The 22,470-nt window shown below is 38.5% G+C and overlaps 1 protein-coding gene across 1 annotated transcript; it reads right to left on the reverse strand.

The window, feature by feature from the left end:
* Positions 1–56: 56 nt before the first annotated feature.
* On the reverse strand, positions 57–19,643 carry LOC115813867 (myosin heavy chain, fast skeletal muscle-like). The gene is made up of 39 exons (XM_030776534.1): positions 19,440–19,643; positions 19,204–19,347; positions 18,945–19,101; positions 18,761–18,788; positions 18,508–18,619; positions 18,316–18,408; positions 18,167–18,230; positions 17,950–18,048; positions 17,771–17,874; positions 17,177–17,315; positions 16,972–17,081; positions 16,719–16,916; positions 16,408–16,578; positions 15,986–16,292; positions 15,822–15,889; positions 15,619–15,706; positions 15,365–15,482; positions 14,982–15,105; positions 14,654–14,790; positions 14,320–14,575; positions 13,945–14,187; positions 13,669–13,845; positions 13,432–13,577; positions 13,251–13,341; positions 12,752–13,141; positions 12,534–12,660; positions 12,331–12,449; positions 12,052–12,248; positions 11,645–11,828; positions 11,389–11,554; positions 11,177–11,301; positions 10,756–11,064; positions 10,465–10,668; positions 10,204–10,329; positions 9,883–10,053; positions 9,689–9,793; positions 9,513–9,608; positions 9,240–9,357; positions 57–88 (listed from the first exon to the last, which is right to left on the reverse strand). The coding sequence occupies exons 1-39, from the start codon at positions 19,641–19,643 to the stop codon at positions 57–59; spliced, it is 5,847 nt and encodes a 1,948-aa protein (XP_030632394.1).
* Between the last annotated feature and the right edge of the window lie 2,827 nt (positions 19,644–22,470).

Below are 22,470 nucleotides of genomic sequence, written 5' to 3' on the forward strand. Positions count from 1 at the left end.
AGTGATCTTTACTCACTTTCCCACACAAAGTTTCAACAGTGGCTTTGCCACCCTCTCTACTCTTGAGAACTCCTTTTAGATACATCTCCTCCTTTTCAGCCACAAAATATGCTGTTTTGGCATCAAAGGGTGCGTTCTGAGCCTCAATCCTCTCCCTTTCTGGCTTCCGGAGGTAAATGGCCGCCGGGCCGAAACACTCCATCTCTGCGTCACCACTCATGATGGCACCTCACTGTTAAAAAATGACAAGGTTAAAAATGGGATATTGTCTTAAGTGGAGTTTTTCCTTTGTCACTTCGAAAGTCACAAAGTAGTTTTCAGAAATAACAGGGGCTGCATGCTCTTGCTATTTCATGCTCTAAGTAAAGAATGAGACACCAAAGAATTTATGATGAATATATGAATTCCTAAATGGCTATTTCTTGTGCTGTCCTAATTTGTATCCTGATAATCAAGCCAGTTCACGTGGAGCCATGAAGCTGTATACTGCACATTTTGCTACCTCTGTACTTTGGTATCACTGTGTTCTGCCAGAGTGGTTTGTGTTATTGCTAATGTCATCACATGTAAAGGCAAGATGCATTAACTTGGAGCTGAGCTTTAATTTGATCGTTGACTTGTCAGTATCACTGTTTAGCCATATAATTAAATAATATAATATAATATAATATAATATAATATAATATAATATAATATAATATAATATAATAATCAAACATGCAGGACCTTTTACCTTGCTGGACTCCCAGGAATATGGCAGATGGAGTATGACAAGTTATGGATCCTATGAGGAAATACAGTTTTATTCACTACTTTAAGAGTAGTCTTCATGTAATTTGTTGAATGTTTGGTATAACGTAAAAGTAATATGATTTAAATCTCTGTTACATATGTATGCGATGGACATGCATTGGAAAAAAAATATTAGGTCAACCTGATGGATTTACAAATTACTGATCATTTTCATGGTGTTACAGCAAATCTACTTCAGCCGACTCACCTTTGAAAAGTGGCTGCCAGTTCAAGGGAGAGTCCAGGACTGCTTCTTATATAGAGAGATGAGTGTTTAGTCAGCAGAATGAGCTTGCCCTATTAGGTCATGTCCATTTCATTTGGCTCTGTATTTCTTACTACTACCTGCTTCTACTTGCACGGAGTAAGATTTTATTTTTATACCTCATGTACTAAATCTTTAAAACTGTCACAGACAGTATCACCCATGTGAAAGTATCCCAGCAACTTTTTTGTCCTGTTTTGCTTCATATGCTCAGAAAAATCTCCCCTGTTCCTTGTTTGTTTAAGCAACATTCATGTCAGAAAACCACCAAATTGCCCATACGATTGCATGAAGGCATAAAGTTTTTCAAGAGATTCTTCTTTTTCGTTTTCTGTTTCTTTGTATTCTAATAATGTTTTTAGGTGTGACTGTCTTTGCGTTTTGTGCCTGTGTTTTTGTCCTGTGTGACCATTTTCTTTTAATTACATGCAAAGGTTAAGAACCAATGGAGAAATACATTTTATAAATTAGACTTTGTTGAAAATGTGTTCTGCCTTTGCCAGCATTTATATGTGCTGGCTTTTAATAAATGTTTCACTATTATTTAGATAGATGAGATGTGTTACTGAAGTCATACAATGATCTTTTAGATGAATGTTTTCCTTTTTGGTGTTTTAGTGAACAAGATATTTTAATATCATTAGTTTGTCAGTGTCATGTAACTGAGGTCAATGAACCGTTGTAAATGTAATGATATTTGGCAATCAAATTGAGCTCAGTTTAGATATGGAGAAGCACTGAAATGTCACTGGTTTACTATTACAAGAGCATTGCAAGATTTACACTGCTTAAAAGATGAAGAACAGGGAGTGCCAGCTGTCTCTCATTAAGCTGAGAGAGCAGATGTTTATACTCAAGATGAATAGATTGCAGCTTTGTGGAAATGTATTGTGATTTCTTATTTGACATGCCATTTGTGAATTACAAGAGATAAATATCTTGTTCATACTGTAAGGCAGAACAGTTCAAGAATATCAGCAATCTTAGAAAAAACAACTACACTGTTCATTTTCAGTACCTATGTTGTAAATAACTCACAACCTTTTACATCATTCAAACACCTCTATCTTGTTCCACAAGGTGAAACTTAGTGGGCCAAACAGTAAGGTGCGTGAACCTTTTTGTAGTTTAAGGATTATTGGGTGGTCAAGGGAAGAAAACTGGTGGGACCCCCCTGTAATTTTAAGGGGAACAGAACTTTAATAGCTCCATCAGCTCAAGCTAGAATAGTTGCCCTGGTCTCAAATTTGCGACCAGGGCAACTATCCAGTGAGGATTGTGTGGGGATTACTCACAGTAAGAGTCACAGAACTACTGTGAGTCTGGCAGCAACTTCTGTACAGTGTAACATTGGGACAGAAAACATCACATTCCCATGTCTTTTCTGAAATGCTGAACACGCTTTAAATGCTCTCAATGGAAAAGCAGAAAATAGAAAGTAATACTAAAAATTACAGGGCTTACGATCCTATGACTGCTCCGAGCATTCATATAGAAATTTATCACCTTATGAATCCTTTCCCAATTGTTGTAAAAATTCAATTTTAAATTGAAAATTTAAGGCACAGAAAATTCTCTCTCTCTGATCAAAATTGCTTCAGTAGTTTCAGGTAGTGTTGTAGTCAAGACCACCTAAAATGAGACCAAGTCATCCTTTGGTTGGTCACTAGGACTTAGCCTGACCTCTACAGCTGACCCTAAAGAACTTTTTTCACATGGTACATGATTTCACAAAATTCTGAGAGGTTTCAAAACTGTATTTATGTGTTTATTTCATCAATACCAGGGTGCCATTGATATTTAAGATGAAATGACATGTCTACATTCGTTAGTCACTAGCCTAACCTTTGAAGCTGACCCAGAGTCATTTTAGATATATGTTCCAATTTCACTTTTTTGGAGAAATTTCACAATCATACTTTTATGGCCATTTCATTGATACTAGTAAACTATTGAAATCTAAGTTGAAATAAAATGTCTAGATGCCTGGTTGGTCACGTGAACTAGGTCGAACCTTTGAACAGAAAGGTCCCAAAATGTGTTTTCAAAAGTTATTGTTATTATTCAGAAGAGCAATCATGAGTAATCCTTTACTACTGTTTAAAGAGAAACTGAACATAAAATATAAATATTCGAAATTTGTTGACCATGTCAGGCCTTACTCTTCACTGATTTTCTACTTGCAACACACAAATTACCCTTCAGCATGCATGAACTTTTATTTTGAAACGCCATCCCCGTGCAAGACGAACTGGAGAATGAACAGTAGAATATGCAACAACACGCCTTAAATTGTTATTCATTTGCATGTAATGTCATGTTCGAAAAAAATATTTATAAGTTTACGACTGATTATAAGGCAGGATCATATAATGTGGGAGTAGTTTAGATAACTTTTAATGAGACCTAGCTATGTGGTGAATGGCAGGCGAATGTCTAATTTCAAGCTAACTTCACCGCGGTTATCCCAGCAGTTGTGGTCTTGACTGGTCTTGAAATAAAATCCCGAGTCCTCTGTGTCTGAGACCGAGACAAGACCGAATGAAAAAGAGGTCGATTCCGAGACGAGACTGAGACCTTCAAAAAGTGGTCTCGAGTACTACAACACTGGTTTGAGGAGTAAGGGTTAGCTAAATACAAAGTCAAAATGAGCTTACTTTTCTGACAATAATGTGTCACTAATAAAGAACATATGAACATATGAAATCTAAACATTTTCTCTTCCTTGAATGAAACAGCTGGTTTTTGGTTTCAGAACACTGAGCCAAGTACACAACTGAAATATGTTTTTTACTGAATAGTTCCCCAGTCCATTTTTTAAATTTCAATACCCAGGTCCTTGTTTTTCACCGCTCATTTGTACAGTGCGCTTGACTTGGAAACCCCTTCAGATATGTCACCATGTGATGAGGTAAGAGCTTTTCTTGATGTGTCTGAATATTTCTATGGCTGAAAAGGTCTCTGTCTCTCTTAGAAGAGTTTGACCAATACTCAATGTAGACTCCCCTGGGAGTACAGATTTGTTTCAGGTATGGCTCATTGTGAACTGTTGAGCGTTCGGGGTTGCATTCTTCCTGCAAGGGCTGTTTATCCAGAATTTCTTTCCCTCGGTTCTCAGAGGATATGACTGTGGCATACATCTTCTCACAATTTTCATTTTGTCACGTTCTCTCTTTGTCTGAATGATCATCTCATCTGGTTTCAGTGGACTGAGTGGTTTGCTGAACTTTGTGATTTGTGTTTCTTTGCCAGCTGGATCTTGACAACAGCAGTGTTGTTTCCTACTTCAACATTTGCTTGCAGATAGACAAGGATGCAAATTTACATTTTGCTGCCTTTTATCTGAGCGTCAGCTGTTTTGTTTCATTTAATACCTATATCATGCTCCTGTAGTCCTTTGCCTCCAGCAATGATATGGGCCTTGCTGATAGCAGAGGGGTAGCCCGTAAAAAGTTGTTTGCTGGCTTTTTGAGATGCGTCTGAAGCAGAGTTGATAGCAAAATAATTTATTTTCTTCTTAAAGGAGTGGTAATAGTAATGAGATGTGAAGAGGCCTTGTGCCACTTGACTTCCCAGAATGAAGTCCTTGCATTAAGCAAGAGCAAACAGTGGTGCTGGAAATCTGAGATGCCATGTTCTCTTCTGTGTGTGATAAGGATGCGTAAAAGCCCCACTTCGGCCTTTTGGTCTAATGCAGGCAAAATCTTGTGTGTGAGACAAGAATCCTTTTGTTCTAGTCACTGTTTCTGCATGAGCAACTAAGCATGGGATCCATTTATTTTCTCTGTGCCTCTAAAGTGCATATGCAAGCAATATATCTAATTAAGTTTGGCTTTCAGACAGATTTGTTATTGATAGTCTTGGCCCTGCAAAAAAGAGGAATGTGTTTATAGGTTTAGCAGGTTTATCACTGCTTGTTGTGGCAGTGAATGTCTCATCTATCTCATTCATTCACAATAAACAACAATCAACAAGGCACAAATCCTCGGACAGCGTCACAAACATCAATGCGTGTGGATTTTGTGGTTCTGACTATGTGTTGTACAAGGCTGCATTCTTCTTTGATTAATCTCCTGATGCACTGTGTAATTTTTACCGGGCAATAATGAAGACCATAACTTCATAATGTGGGCATGTCTTAAAATTTGGCACTGGAGTGTACCAAATATGTGAATTTAAAGGTCTCCATTCTGAACAAAGATAAATGTTTTAAATAGAACTGCGCAGTCTATTTATTTGCTTCCCTACGATTTACAGTTTTGTCACGTCAATTTGCACAACAACGTGTATTTATTTCATGTAATGTGATTTATGTGTCATTTTTATATTAGTTGTAGTATAGGGAGAACGAATGGATAAATGAAGAATAAATTTTTCTGACCTGGTAAACAGCAGACAGACTGATATAATATAATATAATATAATATAATATAATATAATATAATATGTTCACCAAAGTCTTGCATCATCTTTCCTTCTGCTGCTGTGAAATCGTACATAACAAAATACATTAAGCAAATTAGGTGGATATTTTCTAGCTGAATATGGATATGCTTTGAAAAAGAATATCCATTTAGACTTTAGTATTCAATTGCTTTGCACTGCAGTGTACACTGCTGAGGAAAGTTAGGATGTAGCAATGAAAATCTTTTTACCTACTATGTACATTTCTTTCTTTGTAAAGGTAGAAAGCTGCCACAACAGCATTAAATATGTTTGAATAAAGGTCATTTGCAATAGCAGTCAAGTTAGTTCCAAAAGATAATACCTGTAAAAAATAATTACAAATTTTGCCATTTGTTACTGTGATGTTGCTGTGAACAACAAAATTACAAAATATCACCAATACTACTAGTCCGAAACGTGGTCAAGTGTGGTCTCTGAAGCAAGATGCAGGAATTGAGCTGTAATATGGGTTAATGAACCTATAAGATCCCCTCAATCTGTGGGTTCATTCATAAGAATTCTGGACAGGTCCACTTGCCCGTTATTTTGCTTACTGGATGTTTAGAAGCTGACATCAGGGACTTCAAAAAAAAGAGTGATTGTCAGGTTGTGTTAGGCAAGCGCTACAGTGATGAGGAACACTCAGCTTTCTGATGTTTCATGAGATATAGCCTCAAAATCCATACATTAGTATCCATACATAAGAGGCAAGGCAAAACAGATGAGCAACTCTCAAACAACAGACAAAATATTACAAATATTAGTGTACAGAAGTAGCAGGCAGTTTTGTGTTCACTGAGGGCTTAGCTGGGTTGTACTGCATTGCATAAATCGCTTATTACAAGTAAACATGCATGTTTTTGATTGAGGTGGTGCAAAGATAATTTTAAATTTCATGTATACAAAGTGATTCTGAGTGACTACCACAGTGTGGTACAATATTTCTATCCTGATGGAAGTGGTGTTTTCCTGCATGACGATGTTCTTGCTTGCCAGGGAAGAGTGCTCACTGATCGATGAGTGCTCATTTATACAATTTAAATGATGTACACCAAAAGTCTCAATCACTGCATTTCATTTGATTTGAACACTTAGCATTCATGATTCAGTGGAGCCTGGGAAGGAATTTCTCATGCTGTACTCCCCAGCAAAGTAACAGGTCAGTTTATATATTGTGTTTTTCCTGAAAACCTATGTTTTAATGCAACTCCATGCCTCCTGGATACATCAAAAATGCCCTTTTAATGTGCTTAAATCAAGGTCCGCACCTATGTCTGTTAAAGGAAGCTACCCTTAAATGCGAACCCTAGCAGACTAAATTACAAGTGAAGTATATTTATTTATTTCATTGGCTAGAGGTCAGATCTTTGGCTATGGAGGCCAACATTGAATGCTTTAGCCCTTACCTAAAGCGTAACTTCTGACTGAGATTATTTTCAGTTATGTGGAAAGCTGACCAAGTGACTCATTTATTAGTTTTACAACAAGATTTATCATCTCGTCCCCAGGAGTTATGCTGAATGTAAAAGAGGATGAAGTATTGGCAAGAATGGATATGGCAATAAAACGTTCAGAATTGAACACATGTGACAGAATGTACTCCCAAACTTCAATAAAACGCTGTAAGATGATATCCTGCCCAGTAAATGGCAGTCCACTCTTATTTGGGTAAATACAAATATAGTTACTTGCTGAGCTCTTTCCACAGACCATAGTTTTTAGAGTGATGAATCCAACTCTGAAGGAGACTGTGTTTAATAATTCCCTTTTAAACTACTGATAGCCATGAATGGATGTTCTTCTGCTGAATTAGTGGGACAACAGTTGAGGTGTTGTTTATTTTTAAAAAAGCACTGACTCACCCAGAATAAACAAAGAAAAGGTAATTTTATTTTCTCCTCTGTTATTTTTCACTTTTTAAATTTAGCTATCAACATAACATAGAGTTATGAACTTGCATTTGATTAATAGCATTTCCAAAGTTTGTTCATGGGATGGCACAATGAGTGGTTGGTCTCCATGTTTTAGGGTTATGATTGACATTCGAAACTGCAGAATATAGACCTCTAATTCCTTACTGTAATGCACAGCTTCAAAGCTTAATTAAGTTAAGAGATACTTTGATGATGCTTGGACAACTTTGTTCTTCTTTTTTTTTTGGTATTTCGGAATCTTGTGTTTTAAAGTTGGTTATTGCTTGTGAAAGCGGATTGTAATGTGGGTCTCGAATGTTTCTGTTATTCTGTAATTTTGGTCTCACGCACTACTAACAGAAAGCAAATACTGCACATTGGAAACAGTTCAATAATTTGTGAAAGGACAACACTTTGATAGTCCTCAGATTTCAGACAAGACAATAAGTGTTTTTTTAAATATATAAAATGACAATATTTTTAAAATGCTGTTGGGAAAGAAAAACATTTAGATACCAGGTTAGAGAGTGGTGGTTGTTCATTCATTATGTGGTTAAGGGAAATGTTGTGCCTGACTTGCAGTGCTTTTCAAATCTGAAATGATTTGCTGCAGCATATGTTGTGCTCCAATACCTTTTTGACATACCCTAACAGTGCCTTTAGTGTAGTAATTGTACATCTAGAAGATTCACGACAGTATCAAAACTATGTCTTTGGGTTTAAAGTGAACTGGAGATCAAGTGTTTTTATTTTAGTGTTTTGATATTTTTGCAATGATATTATAGCGATGCATTGTTGATATATATCTTCATATGGATATCATACTTACTGTACATACAAGGCACATGTGCCTCTTGAGGTTTCTGCACATACTGTTGCACCATGTTAAAAATTTTATACATGTACAAAATGTTGAACACTGGCCCCATCTAGCGATCAGGGAAGATCCGAGGAGGATGTTTTGTCTTACGACAAACAGGATATGAGATTTGGTGGATGGTTTTGACCTCGTTGCTACAGGTAATTTTTATAGATTGTGCAGAGAGTGTTTTAATGAATTTCTGCTCTTCCTTTGCTAAGGCACATCATGCATAGATAAAGACTAACTTTCAGCATATTAAAATGCATACAGGGGTGAAAAAAGGGCAGTTTTGTTGTGTTTCTGCACAACTGTCATCTGCTAGTGGAGTTCTACCTACAAAAAAAAATCCTGTTTCGAAATAATAACATACAGTCATAGGTTGTCTTTGATGCAGCCATCAAACGCATCTTGGATATTTCAAAATGACACATACGCTTTTTGGGAACTTTTGCAGGGTAACATTTACAACTTCAAGTGATATTTTGTGAAAATTCAAAAGTATTTCTGTGTTATGTTGAATCAGGATGCCACCCTGCTCCCATGCATTTATGACAGAAGCTAACACAAATTTGTTTTCTAAGAAGTATATTTGAATGGTGTATGAGTGCTAGTGTATTTGTATATGACTTTTATTTCTATTAACATTTAAATGCTTGAAATAGACAATAAGGAACAAGAAAGAAAGAAAGAAAGACTTGATAACCATTGAAATTATTCACTTTATTTTCTTTATTGACTGATATTTCACAAGGAGCCCATATTGTATGATTCCCTGGCGAGGTCACTTGTCTAGATCTTGTCTCTCATTCCTCTGCCTCTTTGACCTGAAAAATTTTCAGTCAAGACATGTTCATCATGTATGGTCAACATCCTTATGATCATCAAATGTTCAGTCAAATAAATATGTAAAAATGATGAACTGTCTCCTAACTCTCTTTCTACTGTACCTTCCCATGATCACGGCTCTTGGCTCTCAGCTTGTTGACCTGAGACTCAGCGATGTCAGCACGCTCCTGAGCTTCCTCCATCTCGTGCTGCACCTTCCTGTACCTGGACAGGTGAGTGTTGGCCTGCTCCTCCTAAGAACAAGACAAACATTTGGATAGCACTTTGGGGTGGGAATTAAAATGTTCATGGATATATGTAATGACTGTGGTACTCTTCTTTATTGTATATCACTACTCTTTATATGTGTTATGAAATATTGTTGCAGAGTACAGAGAGTCAGACTTACAGCATCCTCAGCCTGTCGCTTATAAGCCTTCACTTTCAGCTGCAACTTATCAACCAGATCCTGTAGTCTAATCATATTTTTCTTGTCTTCATCAGTCTGTAAATATGAAGAGAAAATCAGCCTGGAACTTGTCTAATTTTGAAACTATTATTGAATGCATTGTTAGGCCTATATACCTGGTAAGTGAGCTCTTTGACTCTCCTCTCATATTTACGGACACCTTTAATAGCTTCAGCTCCTCGTCTCTGTTCAGCCTCGACCTCAGACTCTAGCTCATGCACCTGTAATATCAGAGTAATATTCACTTTCATTTTACTGTATGAACCGTCTGATCCAGTTGTTCAAATGGTATTTTTTATTCGTAGTTTACCCTGGATTCCAGTTTCTGGAGCTGTTTTTTCCCACCCTTCATGGCTAAGCTTTCGGCCTCATCCAGACGGTGCTGCAGATCTTTGACTGTGACCTCCAGGTTTTTCTTCATCCTCTCCAAATGAGCACTTGTGTCTTGCTCCTTCTTCAGTTCTTCTGCCATCATTGCAGCCTTTTTTATTTTTTTTATTTTTTTAGAGTAACAGATTTCAAAAGGTATTAATATATATACATAAATGCCTTGTGATTCACTTCATTGAATTTAGAATAATTTCCAAAGTTTTAAAAATTTGCCTGAATGGAAGAGGGATTTTTCACTTACATCAGTAATAGCTTTCTTGGCTTTTTCCTCTGCATTTCTTGCTTCCTGGATGGTGTCATCCACCTCACCTTGAATCTGGACAAGGTCAGCCTCAAGCTTCTTCTTGGTGCTGATGAGACTGGTGTTCTATACAAGGGATGTTGCCAAATATGTTTTTTATTCAATTACTTCTGGAAGATGTCCTTTTTTCTATACCACTGTTATGGCACTGTAAACAAAGCTTTTTTGTATTGCATGTTGTACATTTGTTTTCTATTTTACCTGTGAGTGCAGCAGTCCCACACGTTCATTGACATCTAGAAGCTCCTGCTCGGCCACTTTGCGACCTCTCTCTGTTTGCTCTAAAGCAGTTCTCAGCTCCTCAATCTCTGCCTGCATTAGAGTGTTCCTACGCTCCACCATGGCAACCTGCTCCTTCATGTCCTCGTGTCCTCTGATGGCATCGTCAAGGTGAAGTTGTGCATCCTAAAATGAAAAATAAAATAGTTTTGGAGATTCTGAGAATAATGCACTTGCTAAATGGGCTTTTGTAGGATTTTCTGGAGAACCAACCTTGAGCTGTCCTTGGACATTCCTCAGATGTTTCTGTGCCTCGGCGGCCTGACGATTGGCATGGCTCAGCTGAATTTCCATCTCATTGAGATCTCCTTCCATCTTTTTCTTGACTCTCAGGGCGTCATTTCTGCTCCTGACTTCAGAGTCTAATGTGGTCTGCATGGATTCAATGATTCTCTGGCTATTCCTCTTGATCTGTTCTATTTCCTCATCCTTCTCACTGAGTTTCCTGTCAATCTCACCCTTCACCTGGTTGAGCTCAAGCTGGACACGAAGAATCTTGGACTCCTCATGTTCAAGTGTACCCTGAGGAAAGAGAATTACATTGCAACAAATTGATCTGAAAACTTCTTCAAAATTCAAAAAGTCAGTTGGCTGGAATACCAAACCAATGTAAGAAACCCTGAGTCTACATCACCTCAGCTTCCTCAAGGGCACTCTGAATTTCTGTTTTCTCAGTCTCCGCTGTCTTCTTTGCTTTCTCCAGTTCATGAATAGTCTTTCCAGTCTCACCGATCTGCTCAGTCAGGTCGGAGATCTCCTCTGTAAGAATGACAATGTCAGGAATGAGTGTATGTCATGTGTGGATTGCAAAAGAAAAACTTGACCGATGCTTTCTCAATAGCATACGCTGCAGGTTCTTGTTCTCCCTCTTCAGGGTCTCCAGGTGATCAAGAGCTTCTTCATATGAGTTCTTCATCTTGAAGAGCTCAGTGCTGAGAGAGCGAGCCTCTTTCTGGGCACCCTCCAGCTCTGCCTGGCCCTCGTCATACTTCTGCTTCCATTCTGCCAGGACCTAGCAGTAGCAGTTCATCCCATCAAAACTGCAGTTCTCACATTTTGGCATACTAACATGCCTTTGTTTAATGTCTCTTCCACTTCTTACCTTGTCGAAGTTCCTCTGCTTCTTGTCCAGATTGGCTGCCAATGCATTGGCCCTCTCTACATCGATCATGAGATCCTCCACTTCACCCTGCAGTCTCTGTTTGGTCTTCTCCAGCGAGGCACACTTGGAGTTCACAGCCTCAATGGATTCCTCTGCATCTTGCAGACGCTGTGCAAGCTTCTTCCTGCAGTGGAGTGAGTTTTAATTTTTGTCTTAAAAGAATTTTTTTTTTACAAATATCTCTTCAATATGTTTTTAAAGTATTCAATGTGTAATGTATTTGAATTACTAGTTGTTGGCGTATTTTTAATCACTGTCAGTTTCTTTCATATTTCATATATGTTTTCAAACAATCATTGATGAATATCTGTTGCGGAATTTTTATTTGAGATGTTTTTGTTATTTACTTAGCATCTTCAAGTTCCTCAGTGCGCTGGATGGCATCAGTCTCATATTTTGTTCTCCACTGAGCCACCTCACTGTTGGCTTTGGACATTCCACGCTGCAACTCCGCTTTGGCTTCCTGCTCCTCCTCATACTGCTCTCGGAGGAGGTCACAGTCATGACGTGCAGACTGAACTGCGTGAGCCAGGGCATTCTTGGCCTTAAAAACAGAAAATGGATGAATTATATTAAGTGTTTTGTGTATTTTTTTGGAAGTTTTTCTAGTTTGGTGCAGTAATTACCTTGATTTCCTCTTCAATGTGTCTCTTTAGCTCCTCAATCTGTTGCGTGTAAGCCTGCTTGCCTCTGGTCAGTTGTGACACGAGTGCCTCTTTTTCCTCAAGTTGACGACTAAATTCACCTGATTAAACGAGATCAGATATTGATTTCTGATTAAATGTTTGTTTGGCATTGGAATTGTGGCATATTGGCCTTTAACACTCACCGTTCTCCGTCTGTAATCTTGCTTTATGTGCACTCATATCATTAAGTTGGCGAACATTCTCATCACTTTTGGTTTTTAGCTCACTCAGTTGGTCCTCAAGTGTTCGACACATCTTCTCTAAATTGGCCTGAAACAAGGAGAAATCAGATATATTTAGTGCCCAGTCCATGTGAATATAGCAGATTAAAAGTTTTTCTTTGTGTTTTCCACTCATATACCTTTGATTTGGCCACAGCCTCCATGTTGCTACTGAGGTCATCAATCTCCATTTTATATTCACTTTTCTCCTTCTCCAGCTTCTGCTTGACCCGCTGGAGGTTGTCAATCTGCTCTCCAAGTTCTGCCACGCTGTCTGCCTGCTTTTTGCGGAGAGCAGCGGCAGTGGCTTCGTGTTGCAGGGTGGACTCTTCAAGATCACGTCGCAATTTCTGGAACTCGGCCTCGCGCTTCTTGTTCATCTCAATCTGAGCAGCAGTGGCACCGCCAGCTTCTTCAAGCCTCTCACTGATCTCCTCAAGTTCCCTGGAGAGATCAGCTCTCTGCTTCTCAACCTTAGCCCGAGCAGCACGCTCAGCCTCAATCTCTTCTTCCAGCTCCTCAATACGAGCCTAAAGTTCACACAGGTTTATTATGTGCTTATTGATTTGAGTGTATGAACTGCACAGAATGTTCAAAGAGAATCAAACTAGAAATAGAATAGAAAAATGAAACATTTACCTGGAGTTCCTTGATCTTCTTCTGCAGTTGACTACCAAGAGTTTGCTCATCCTCAATCTTGCTTAGAAGCTGGCTGATCTCAAAGTCCTTCCTGTTTTGAAAATACAGAGGAAATACAGATGTGAATTTTTGGTTGTGTATCTGAGTCCACATGTTGTTTTTAATGACTTCCAAAGCTTACTTTTTGATCTTTTCTTCTGACTGCTGTTTGTCATTTTCCAGATCCATTATGGACTCCTGTGCCAGTTTCAGATCACCCTCAAGCTTCCTCTTGGCCCTCTCAAGGTCCATGCGGAGCTTCTTCTCTTGCTCAAGGGACCCTTCAAGCTATTGCGAAGGATGGGAGAACGATATTTGCAAAGATGTTGAACGCAAATGGAGAAAACGAACATTGTTTTGATGTTGATGGGACACTCACATCATCCACTTGTTGCTCAAGCTTTGTCTTTGCTTTGGTCAGAGTATTGACTTTGTCTTCCTCTGCCTGAAGATCATCAAGTGTTTGCTGATGTGCCTCTTGGAGGGCTTTCTTCTCCTTGGTTAACTTAGCAATGCTCTCGTCCTGAGTGGCCATTTCCTCAGTCAAGTTTTTCACCTGTCCAGAATTGTTTCATGAGTCAGTTGGACCTCTCTCAACCTTGGAATAAACTGAGCATGTAGAGCTTTTAAAGTATAATTTTGGTGTAATATTCACCTTGTTCTCTGTGGCATGTTTCTCCTTCTCCACTTTTGCCAAGGTAAGCTCTAGGTCATCAATGTCTTTCTTCAGCTCAGAACACTCATCCTCCAGTTTCCTCTTCTTAGCAGTCAGCTCAGCGTTAATTTCCTCCTCATCCTCCAGTCTCTCTGTAGTCTCTTTGACTTTTGCCTCAAGCTGGATTTTAGCTTTGATGAGCCCCTCACATCTCTCCTCAGCATCAGATAGGTTCTCAACCTCCTAAATTGAGACAGGATATAAATTCCCAAAATTGAAGTAGGTGCCAATTCTTTCAAGTTAATTATGTGCCCGCGTGGGGTTTTCTAGCAGACAATGTAACATTTCCACTTAAAGGTCTCTCTGATTACGCACAGCTGCGACTTGTAACTGCAGATCGTTTTTCTCTTGCAGAAGTGACACCATCTTCTCTTCAAGGTCCTTCTTTCTGGCTAATGCTTTCTCCAGATCCTCCTTCATCTTCTCATAGTTCTCCTTCATTGCTGCCATTTCCTTCTCAGTCTCAGCACTCTTCAGAAGAGGCTTGATCTTGAAGTACAGCTTCATCCATGGCCAGTGTTTCACGTTCATGAATGAGCGGATGTTGTATTGGATAGAGAAAATGGACTCTCTATTAAAGACAAGACAGGGAAGTTAGTCCACAGAATGCAGATTTTAGTCACTGATGAACTTAGGAATGGTATTGTACCTTCTCTCCATCATTTTGACAAACTCTGTTCTCATGAGGAATCCACGGCAGACAGCTTGAGTCATGGTAACCAGCTCAGCCAGTTTTTCATCTCGCATCTCCTCAAGGGTACCCAGCAGACCAGCTTTGAAAAACACCTATTTTCAGACAGAGACATTACAAAAATACACAAAATTCAAAGATAATTGAGTTGTTTCAATGAAACCCCATCACCCATGTCCATAATGTGTGACATATCTCAACAAAACGTAAAGGAATGCATTACACAGTGAATATTTTACAAGTTTGTCATGTCTTACTTATTATGAGATAGATTGGCTGTCCTTACCTTTGTGTGTCCAAACTTGTACTGAGTGTGATCGACATTAATGGAGCCTAAGAGTTTCTCTGAGGCTTTCTTGTTGTCAATGAATTGTCCTTCAGGGATGACACTGGCATTTAAGACTTTATATCTGAAATCATAAGGAAAAAACATTATTTGCACATGTACTTGGCAATGATGCATACTGCGTGAGAAAGTTAGAAATGGTTAATTGAACTGCTTATTTGAAATGTTAATTAGATGTTGTTTATTTGTACTACCTCTTATTAAATTTGTTTTACTTAAAACATTTTCCCCCTCTTTAAAGACATTTATTCACACAAAAGTATTAAGTATTTTGGTCCAGAAAGACAAGATATCACATTGTGTCCAAAAGAATGTAAAGGTACCGCTGCTTGAAGTCACCATAAAGGATTCTGCTGGGGAATCCCTTTCTACAGATTCTTATACCCTCCAGTACTCCATTACACCTGAGCTGGCTGATAACTAAGAAGTTCTCCATAAGACCTAAAGAGAGAAAAGAATTTCAAATAGATGTTTTGCAGATTTCTCTCCAGCCATGAGTTTGAGTTTGAGATTTTGAAAGGATTTAAACTGTTGTGTGATAATGTCAGATCACTGTCTTTTCATGGTCAGTACCCACCTGGAGTCTTAGACTCATTAGGAATCAGGCAGCGCACAAAATGAGGATGAGTGCTCCGCAGATTGGTCATCAACTTGGCCAAATTCTCCTGTGGAATTGTAAAATAGTGTCATTTGATCTTCTCCAAACTCAGTTTTTATTTTAAGTGGCATGATCATTTTTTTTCAACATGATCCATATTTAAGTGAATTAAGTGTCTTCACCCTGAACAGTGCAGATACTGTCTGGAAAGAGCCACCCTTCTTCTTGCCTTTCTTGCCACCACCGCCCTCTGTTGGCACAAAATGCATTTTAATTCCGTTATTTATATGTCATGGAAAAAAAGAGCAACAGATACCCTGATACTTTGATTGATTTCTCAAAATACCATTAGCAGAGGCATGAGCAGCATAGAGGAAAGCCAGGAGTTTCATTGCAGATTTCTGATACAGCTGCACGACAGAGTCATTCAAGGGATCCTTGTTCTTGTCCAGCCAGCCGATGACATTGTAGTCGACAGTGCCTGCATAGTGCACCAGGGAGAAATGGGCCTCTGCTTTGCCTTTGGCAGGCTTTGGCTTCTGGAAGCATGCAGATTTGCCAAGATGCTGGTCATACAGCTTGTTTTTGAAAGTTGTGTCTGAAGCCTTGGGGAACATACACTCCTCTTCAAGGATGGAGAAGATGCCCATTGGCTATTAAATGAACAGAACTTTGGTTAAGGTATTATTTTATTGCATTTTTGACTCGGAGGTATAAAGGTTGTTCTTTTAAACTGATATAAGTTTTATAAGCAAGTAGTCCACTCACCTTCTCAATAAGCTCAATGCAGGCAGCTAAGTCCATACCAAAGTCAATGAACTCCCACTCAATGCCTTCTTTCTTGTACTCCTCTTGCTCCAGCACAAACATGTGGTGGTTGAAGAACTGTTGCAGTTTCTCATTGGTGAAGTTGATACACAGCTGCTCAAAGGTGTTGAACTAATGTTTCAAAAGAAGTTCAAAAAGCGTCAAATCTTTCATGTTCCGTGAACGACCCTGAAGAAAACTATAATGAGGTGCACAAAACAAAATGTCTGTAGAAGTGTATTAACATGGAACAAAAGGAACTATACGCTTACATCAAAGATCTCAAATCCAGCAATGTCTAGCACACCAATGAAGAACTGCCTTGGCTGTTTTGTGTCCAACATCTCGTTGATGCGGACAACCATCCACAAAAACATCTTCTCATAAACAGACTTGCAGAGGGCCATAACAGCATTGTGCACCTGTTTTGCAGTTGCAATAAAAACATATTGTTTACTTTTTTCATTAACCTTTAGAGCATCTGCACGTGATTGTTGGTGCTCTTTCCGAGCTCACCTGTGGAACAGTCTGCCCCTTGGTGACAAACTCATTCCCGACTTTCACTCTGGGGTAGCACAAAGCTTTGAGCAGATCAGCTGAGTTCAGACCCATGAGGTAGGCGATTTTATCAGCCTCTGAAACATTTCATGCGCTTAGTCTTGAGTAACAACAACAACAAGAACAACGACAATGATACTAGTGATGCTGATGATAATATATTCAGAGCTACCCTCAGTGCCATCAGGCTCAGCTTGCTCCTCTCTCTGCTTCTGTTTAAACCTCATGCTCCCGTGATGCACCACAGCACCAGTCAGCTTGTAGATGCCCTGCTTTTCATCAGCAGTGAAGCCCAAGATGTCTATAGCAGTCTGTTGTACATAGAGTATGACCAACATGTAAAAGAAATGGAACTGAAAATTTTTCCTTCTTCAAGAAGAGTAAAATTTCCACAGGCACAGAATGAATGAATAAATGAATGAATGAATGACTGAATGAATGAATGAATGAATGAATGAATGAATGAATGAATCAATGAATTGATCAATCAATCTATCAATCAATCAATCAGTCAGTCAGTCAGTCAGTCAGTCAGTCAGTCAATCAATCAATCAATCAGTTGTTGAAAAAAATGGCAGACGTTGGTTAAAAGGGGTTTTGCTTTCAGTTAGCTTCACCGAGACAACTGTATCACAGGTTGCTTGTACAGGTCCAGAAAAACTGAAGCACTAAGAGGATTTTGTCAGATTTTTCATGAGTATGATCATAATTTAGATGCAGATTTGTGATCTGTCTTTTACTAAAAAGGGAAATTTTTTCTTCTTACATCTGTAGCAATGAACTCCTCAACATCATCAATGCTCTTCACTGTGATTTCACCATGACTGATCATGGGGAAATCATATGGATTGGTTGTGATGAGTAGTCCCTCTGAAAAAGAAACACTTTTTAATTTGGTTGTCACTCAAATATAAGCGATTAGTCTGAGTCTTGAACATGCCATACCAATCAGCTCAGGCTTGTGGCCAGTCATGAGTTGGTAGAAGATGTGGTAGCTCCTTTCAGCAGACAGCTGGAAAGTTACTCTTGATTTCTCCAGCAGATCTAGAGAGTTGAGTTTGATTAAAATGAACATTTTAGATTAGCTATAAATAGTGAGCTAACGAATCAGCGTTCTAATAGTGACCACAGTATTTTAGGAGACTTAGACCAATACACTTACATGTCTCAATATCAGCAGAGGCCAATTTGCCAGTTGTTCCGAAATGAATTCTGATGAACTTACCCTGGAGTGTAACATTTAGTGTAATTTCAGAGAGATGTAACTGTTTTTAGGCAAATTTTGAATATGTAGAGTACATTGTTACTTACAAAACGAGATGAGTTATCATTCCTCACAGTTTTGGCATTACCATAAGCCTCCAGCAGTGGGTTGGCTGCAATGATTTGATCCTCCAGCGACCCCTACAAATGACAGTAGAATCCTCTTAAGCTTTAGTGCCTACGTGACAATAAAAGATATTCTATTCTATTAGAAATGTAATCAGATGGGTATTTACTAACCTGCATTTTTCCTGCAACAGGCTCTGCCTTCTTCTGTCCAGACACTGCAATTGTTGCAAAGTACTGGATGACACGCTTGGTGTTAACAGTCTTCCCTGCACCGGATTCTCCACTAGGAGTGAAAGATATTCTAAACTCATGTAATATTTCAGTCCAGTGTTTTACGCAGAAGAGCTTCCATCATTGCACAAGACATATTCCTTTTATCTATCTTATGACATGCAAAAATGTTTAGGTTCTAACAAGTACTCACGTAATCAGGATTGACTGATTCTCACGATCTAGAAAAAGGCAATATGATCATACAAGACAAATTTGTTGGTTTGTGTGCATGCCAAAGAATGCCATTTAAATTTTTTCTCAAGTGTTGATTTAATAGCAAATACTTGTAACAATACTGCAGTTTTGTGGTGTGAATGCAGTCGCTTGTTTCTTACCTGTGAGCATGAACTGATAGGCATTGTCAGAGATGGAGAAGATGTGGGGTGGGGCCTCAACCCTCTTTTTGCCTCTGTATGCAGTCACAACAGCTGAATCATACACTGGGAGCCACTTGTAGGGGTTCACAGTGACGCAGAAGAGCCCAGAATAGGTCTGGAAGTGTGCACGACCACAAAATTGTTTTAATCACTCTGACACATGGTTAAGCATACTGCAGTATGAATGTTTCACACTGTGAAATTCTTAAGTGCCTACGTAGATCATCCAAGCTGCGTAACGCTCTTTGAGGTTATACAGCACAGTTGGTTCGCTGAGGTGGGTCATCATGGCCATGTCCTCAATCTTATCAAACTTTGGAGGATTCATAGGGTAGATTTCATCTTCTTTTACAGTGAGGGTCTGACAGGAAAGAAGAAAATGTTGGCATGAAAATAAGCATGTGAGGACAACGTAACAGTGATGCTTGCAACGTAACAGTGATCTTTACTCACTTTCCCACACAAAGTTTCAACAGTGGCTTTGCCACCCTCTCTACTCTTGAGAACTCCTTTTAGATACATCTCCTCCTTTTCAGCCACAAAATATGCTGTTTTGGCATCAAAGGGTGCGTTCTGAGCCTCAATCCTCTCCCTTTCTGGCTTCCGGAGGTAAATGGCCGCCGGGCCGAAACACTCCATCTCTGCGTCACCACTCATGATGGCACCTCACTGTTAAAAAATGACAAGGTTAAAAATGGGATATTGTCTTAAGTGGAGTTTTTCCTTTGTCACTTCGAAAGTCACAAAGCAGTTTTCAGTTTTTTTACGTGGAGCTATGAAGTAGGTTACTGCACATTTTTGCTACATCATATATACTTTGTATATTGTTTTTCACTAGAGTAGTTCGTGTTAATGCTAATGTCATCACTTCTAAAGGCAAGATGCATTGGAGTTGAGTTTCAATTTGATTGTTGGCTTGTCAAGATCACTGTTTAATTGAATAGAATAGAATAGAATAGAACAGAATAGAATAGAATAGAATAGAATAATAAATCATGCAGGACCTTTTACCTTGCTGGACTCCCAGGAATATGGCAGATAGAGTATGACAAGTTATGGATCCTATGAGGAAATACAGTTTTATTCACTACTTTAAGAGTAGTCTTCATGTAATTTGTTGAATGTTTGGTATAACGTAAAAGTAATATGATTTAAATCTCTGTTACATATATATGCGATGAAAATGCATTGGAAAAAAAATATTAGGTCAACCTAATGGATTTACAAATTACTGATCATTTTCATGGTGTTACAGCAAATCTACTTCAGTCGACTCACCTTTGAAAAGTGGCTGCCAGTTCAAGGGAAAGTCCAGGACTGCTTCTTATATAGAGAGATGAGTGTTTAGTCAGCAGAATGAGCTTGCCCTATTAGGTCATGTCCATTTCATTTGGCTCTGTATTTCTTACTACTACCTGCTTCTACTTGCACGGAGTAAGATTTTATTTTTATACCTCATGTACTAAATCTTTAAAACTGTCACAGACAGTATCACCCATGTGAAAGTATCCCAGCAACTTTTTTGTCCTGTTTTGCTTCATATGCTCAGAAAAATCTCCCCTGTTCCTTGTTTGTTTAAGCAACATTCATGTCAGAAAACCACCAAATTGCCCATACGATTGCATGAAGGCATAAAGTTTTTCAAGAGATTCTTCTTTTTCGTTTTCTGTTTCTTTGTATTCTAATAATGTTTTTAGGTGTGACTGTCTTTGCGTTTTGTGCCTGTGTTTTTGTCCTGTGTGACCATTTTCTTTTAATTACATGCAAAGAACCAATGGAGAAATACATTTTATAAATTAGACTTTGTTGAAAATGTGTTCTGCCTTTGCCAGCATTTATATGTGCTGGCTTTTAATAAATGTTTCACTATTATTCAGATAGATGAGATGCGTTACTGAAGTCATACAATGATCTTTTAGATGAATGTTTTCCTTTTTGGTGTTTTAGTGAACCAGATATTTTAATATCATTAGTTTGTCAGTGTCATGTAACTGAGGTCAATGAACTGTTGTAAATGTAATGATATTTGGCAATCAAATTGAGCTCAGTTTAGATATGGAGAAGCACTGAAATGTCACTGGTTTACTATTACAAGAGCATTGCAAGATTTACACTGCTTAAAAGATGAAGAACAGGGAGTGCCAGCTGTCTCTCATTAAGCTGAGAGAGCAGATGTTTATACTCAAGATGAATAGATTGCAGCTTTGTGGAAATGTATTGTGATTTCTTATTTGGCGTGCCATTTGTGAATTACAAGAGATAAATATCTTGTTCATACTGTAAGGCATAACAGTTCAAGAATATCAGCAATCTTAGAAAAAACAACTACACTGTTCATTTTCAGTACCTATGTTGTAAATAACTCACAACCTTTTACATCATTCAAACACCCCTATCTTGCTCCACAAGGTGAAACTTAGTGGGCCAAACAGTAAGCTGCGTGAACCTTTTTGTAGTTTAAGGATTATTGGGTGGTCAAGGGAAGAAAACTGCAGGAACCCCCTGTAATTTTAAGGGGAACAGAACTTTAATAGCTCCATCAGCTCAAGCTAGAATAGTTGCCCTGGTCTCAAATTTGCGACCAGGGCAACTATCCAGTGAGGATTGTGTGGGGATTACTCACAGTAAGAGTCACAGAACTACTGTGAGTCTGGCAGCAACTTCTGTACAGTGTAACATTAGGTCAGAAAACATCACATTCCCACGTCTTTTCTGAAATGCTGAACACGCTTTTAATGTTCTCGATGGAAAAGCAGAAAATAGAAAGTAATACTAAAAATTACAGGGCTTACGATCCTATGACTGCTCCGAGCATCCATATAGAAATTTATCACCTTATGAATCCTTTCCCAATTGTTGTAAAAATTCAATTTTAAATTGAAAATTTAAGGCACAGAAAATTCTCTCTCTCTGATCAAAATTGCTTCAGTAGTTTCAGGTAGTGTTGTAGTCAAGACCACCTAAAATGAGACCAAGTCATCCTTTGGTTGGTCACTAGGACTTAGCCTGACCTCTACAGCTGACCCCAAAGAACACTTTTTTCACATGGTACATGATTTCACAAATTTCTGAGAGGTTTCAAAACTGTATTTATGTGTTTATTTCATCAATACCAGGGTGCCATTGATATTTAAGATGAAATGACATGTCTACATTCGTTAGTCACTAGCCTAACCTTTGAAGCTGACCCAGAGTCATTTTAGATATATGTTCCAATTTCACTTTTTTGGAGAAATTTCACAATCATACTTTTATGGCCATTTCATTGATACTAGTAAACTATTGAAATCTAAGTTGAAATAAAATGTCTAGATGCCTGGTTGGTCACGTGAACTAGGTCGAACCTTTGAACAGAAAGGTCCCAAAATGTGTTTTCAAAAGTTATTGTTATTATTCAGAAGAGCAATCATGAGTAATCCTTTACTACTGTTTAAAGAGAAACTGAACATAAAATATAAATATTCGAAATTTGTTGACCATGTCA

This window comes from Chanos chanos, chromosome 6 (genome assembly GCF_902362185.1).
Source record: "Chanos chanos chromosome 6, fChaCha1.1, whole genome shotgun sequence".
NCBI lineage: Eukaryota > Metazoa > Chordata > Actinopteri > Gonorynchiformes > Chanidae > Chanos > Chanos chanos.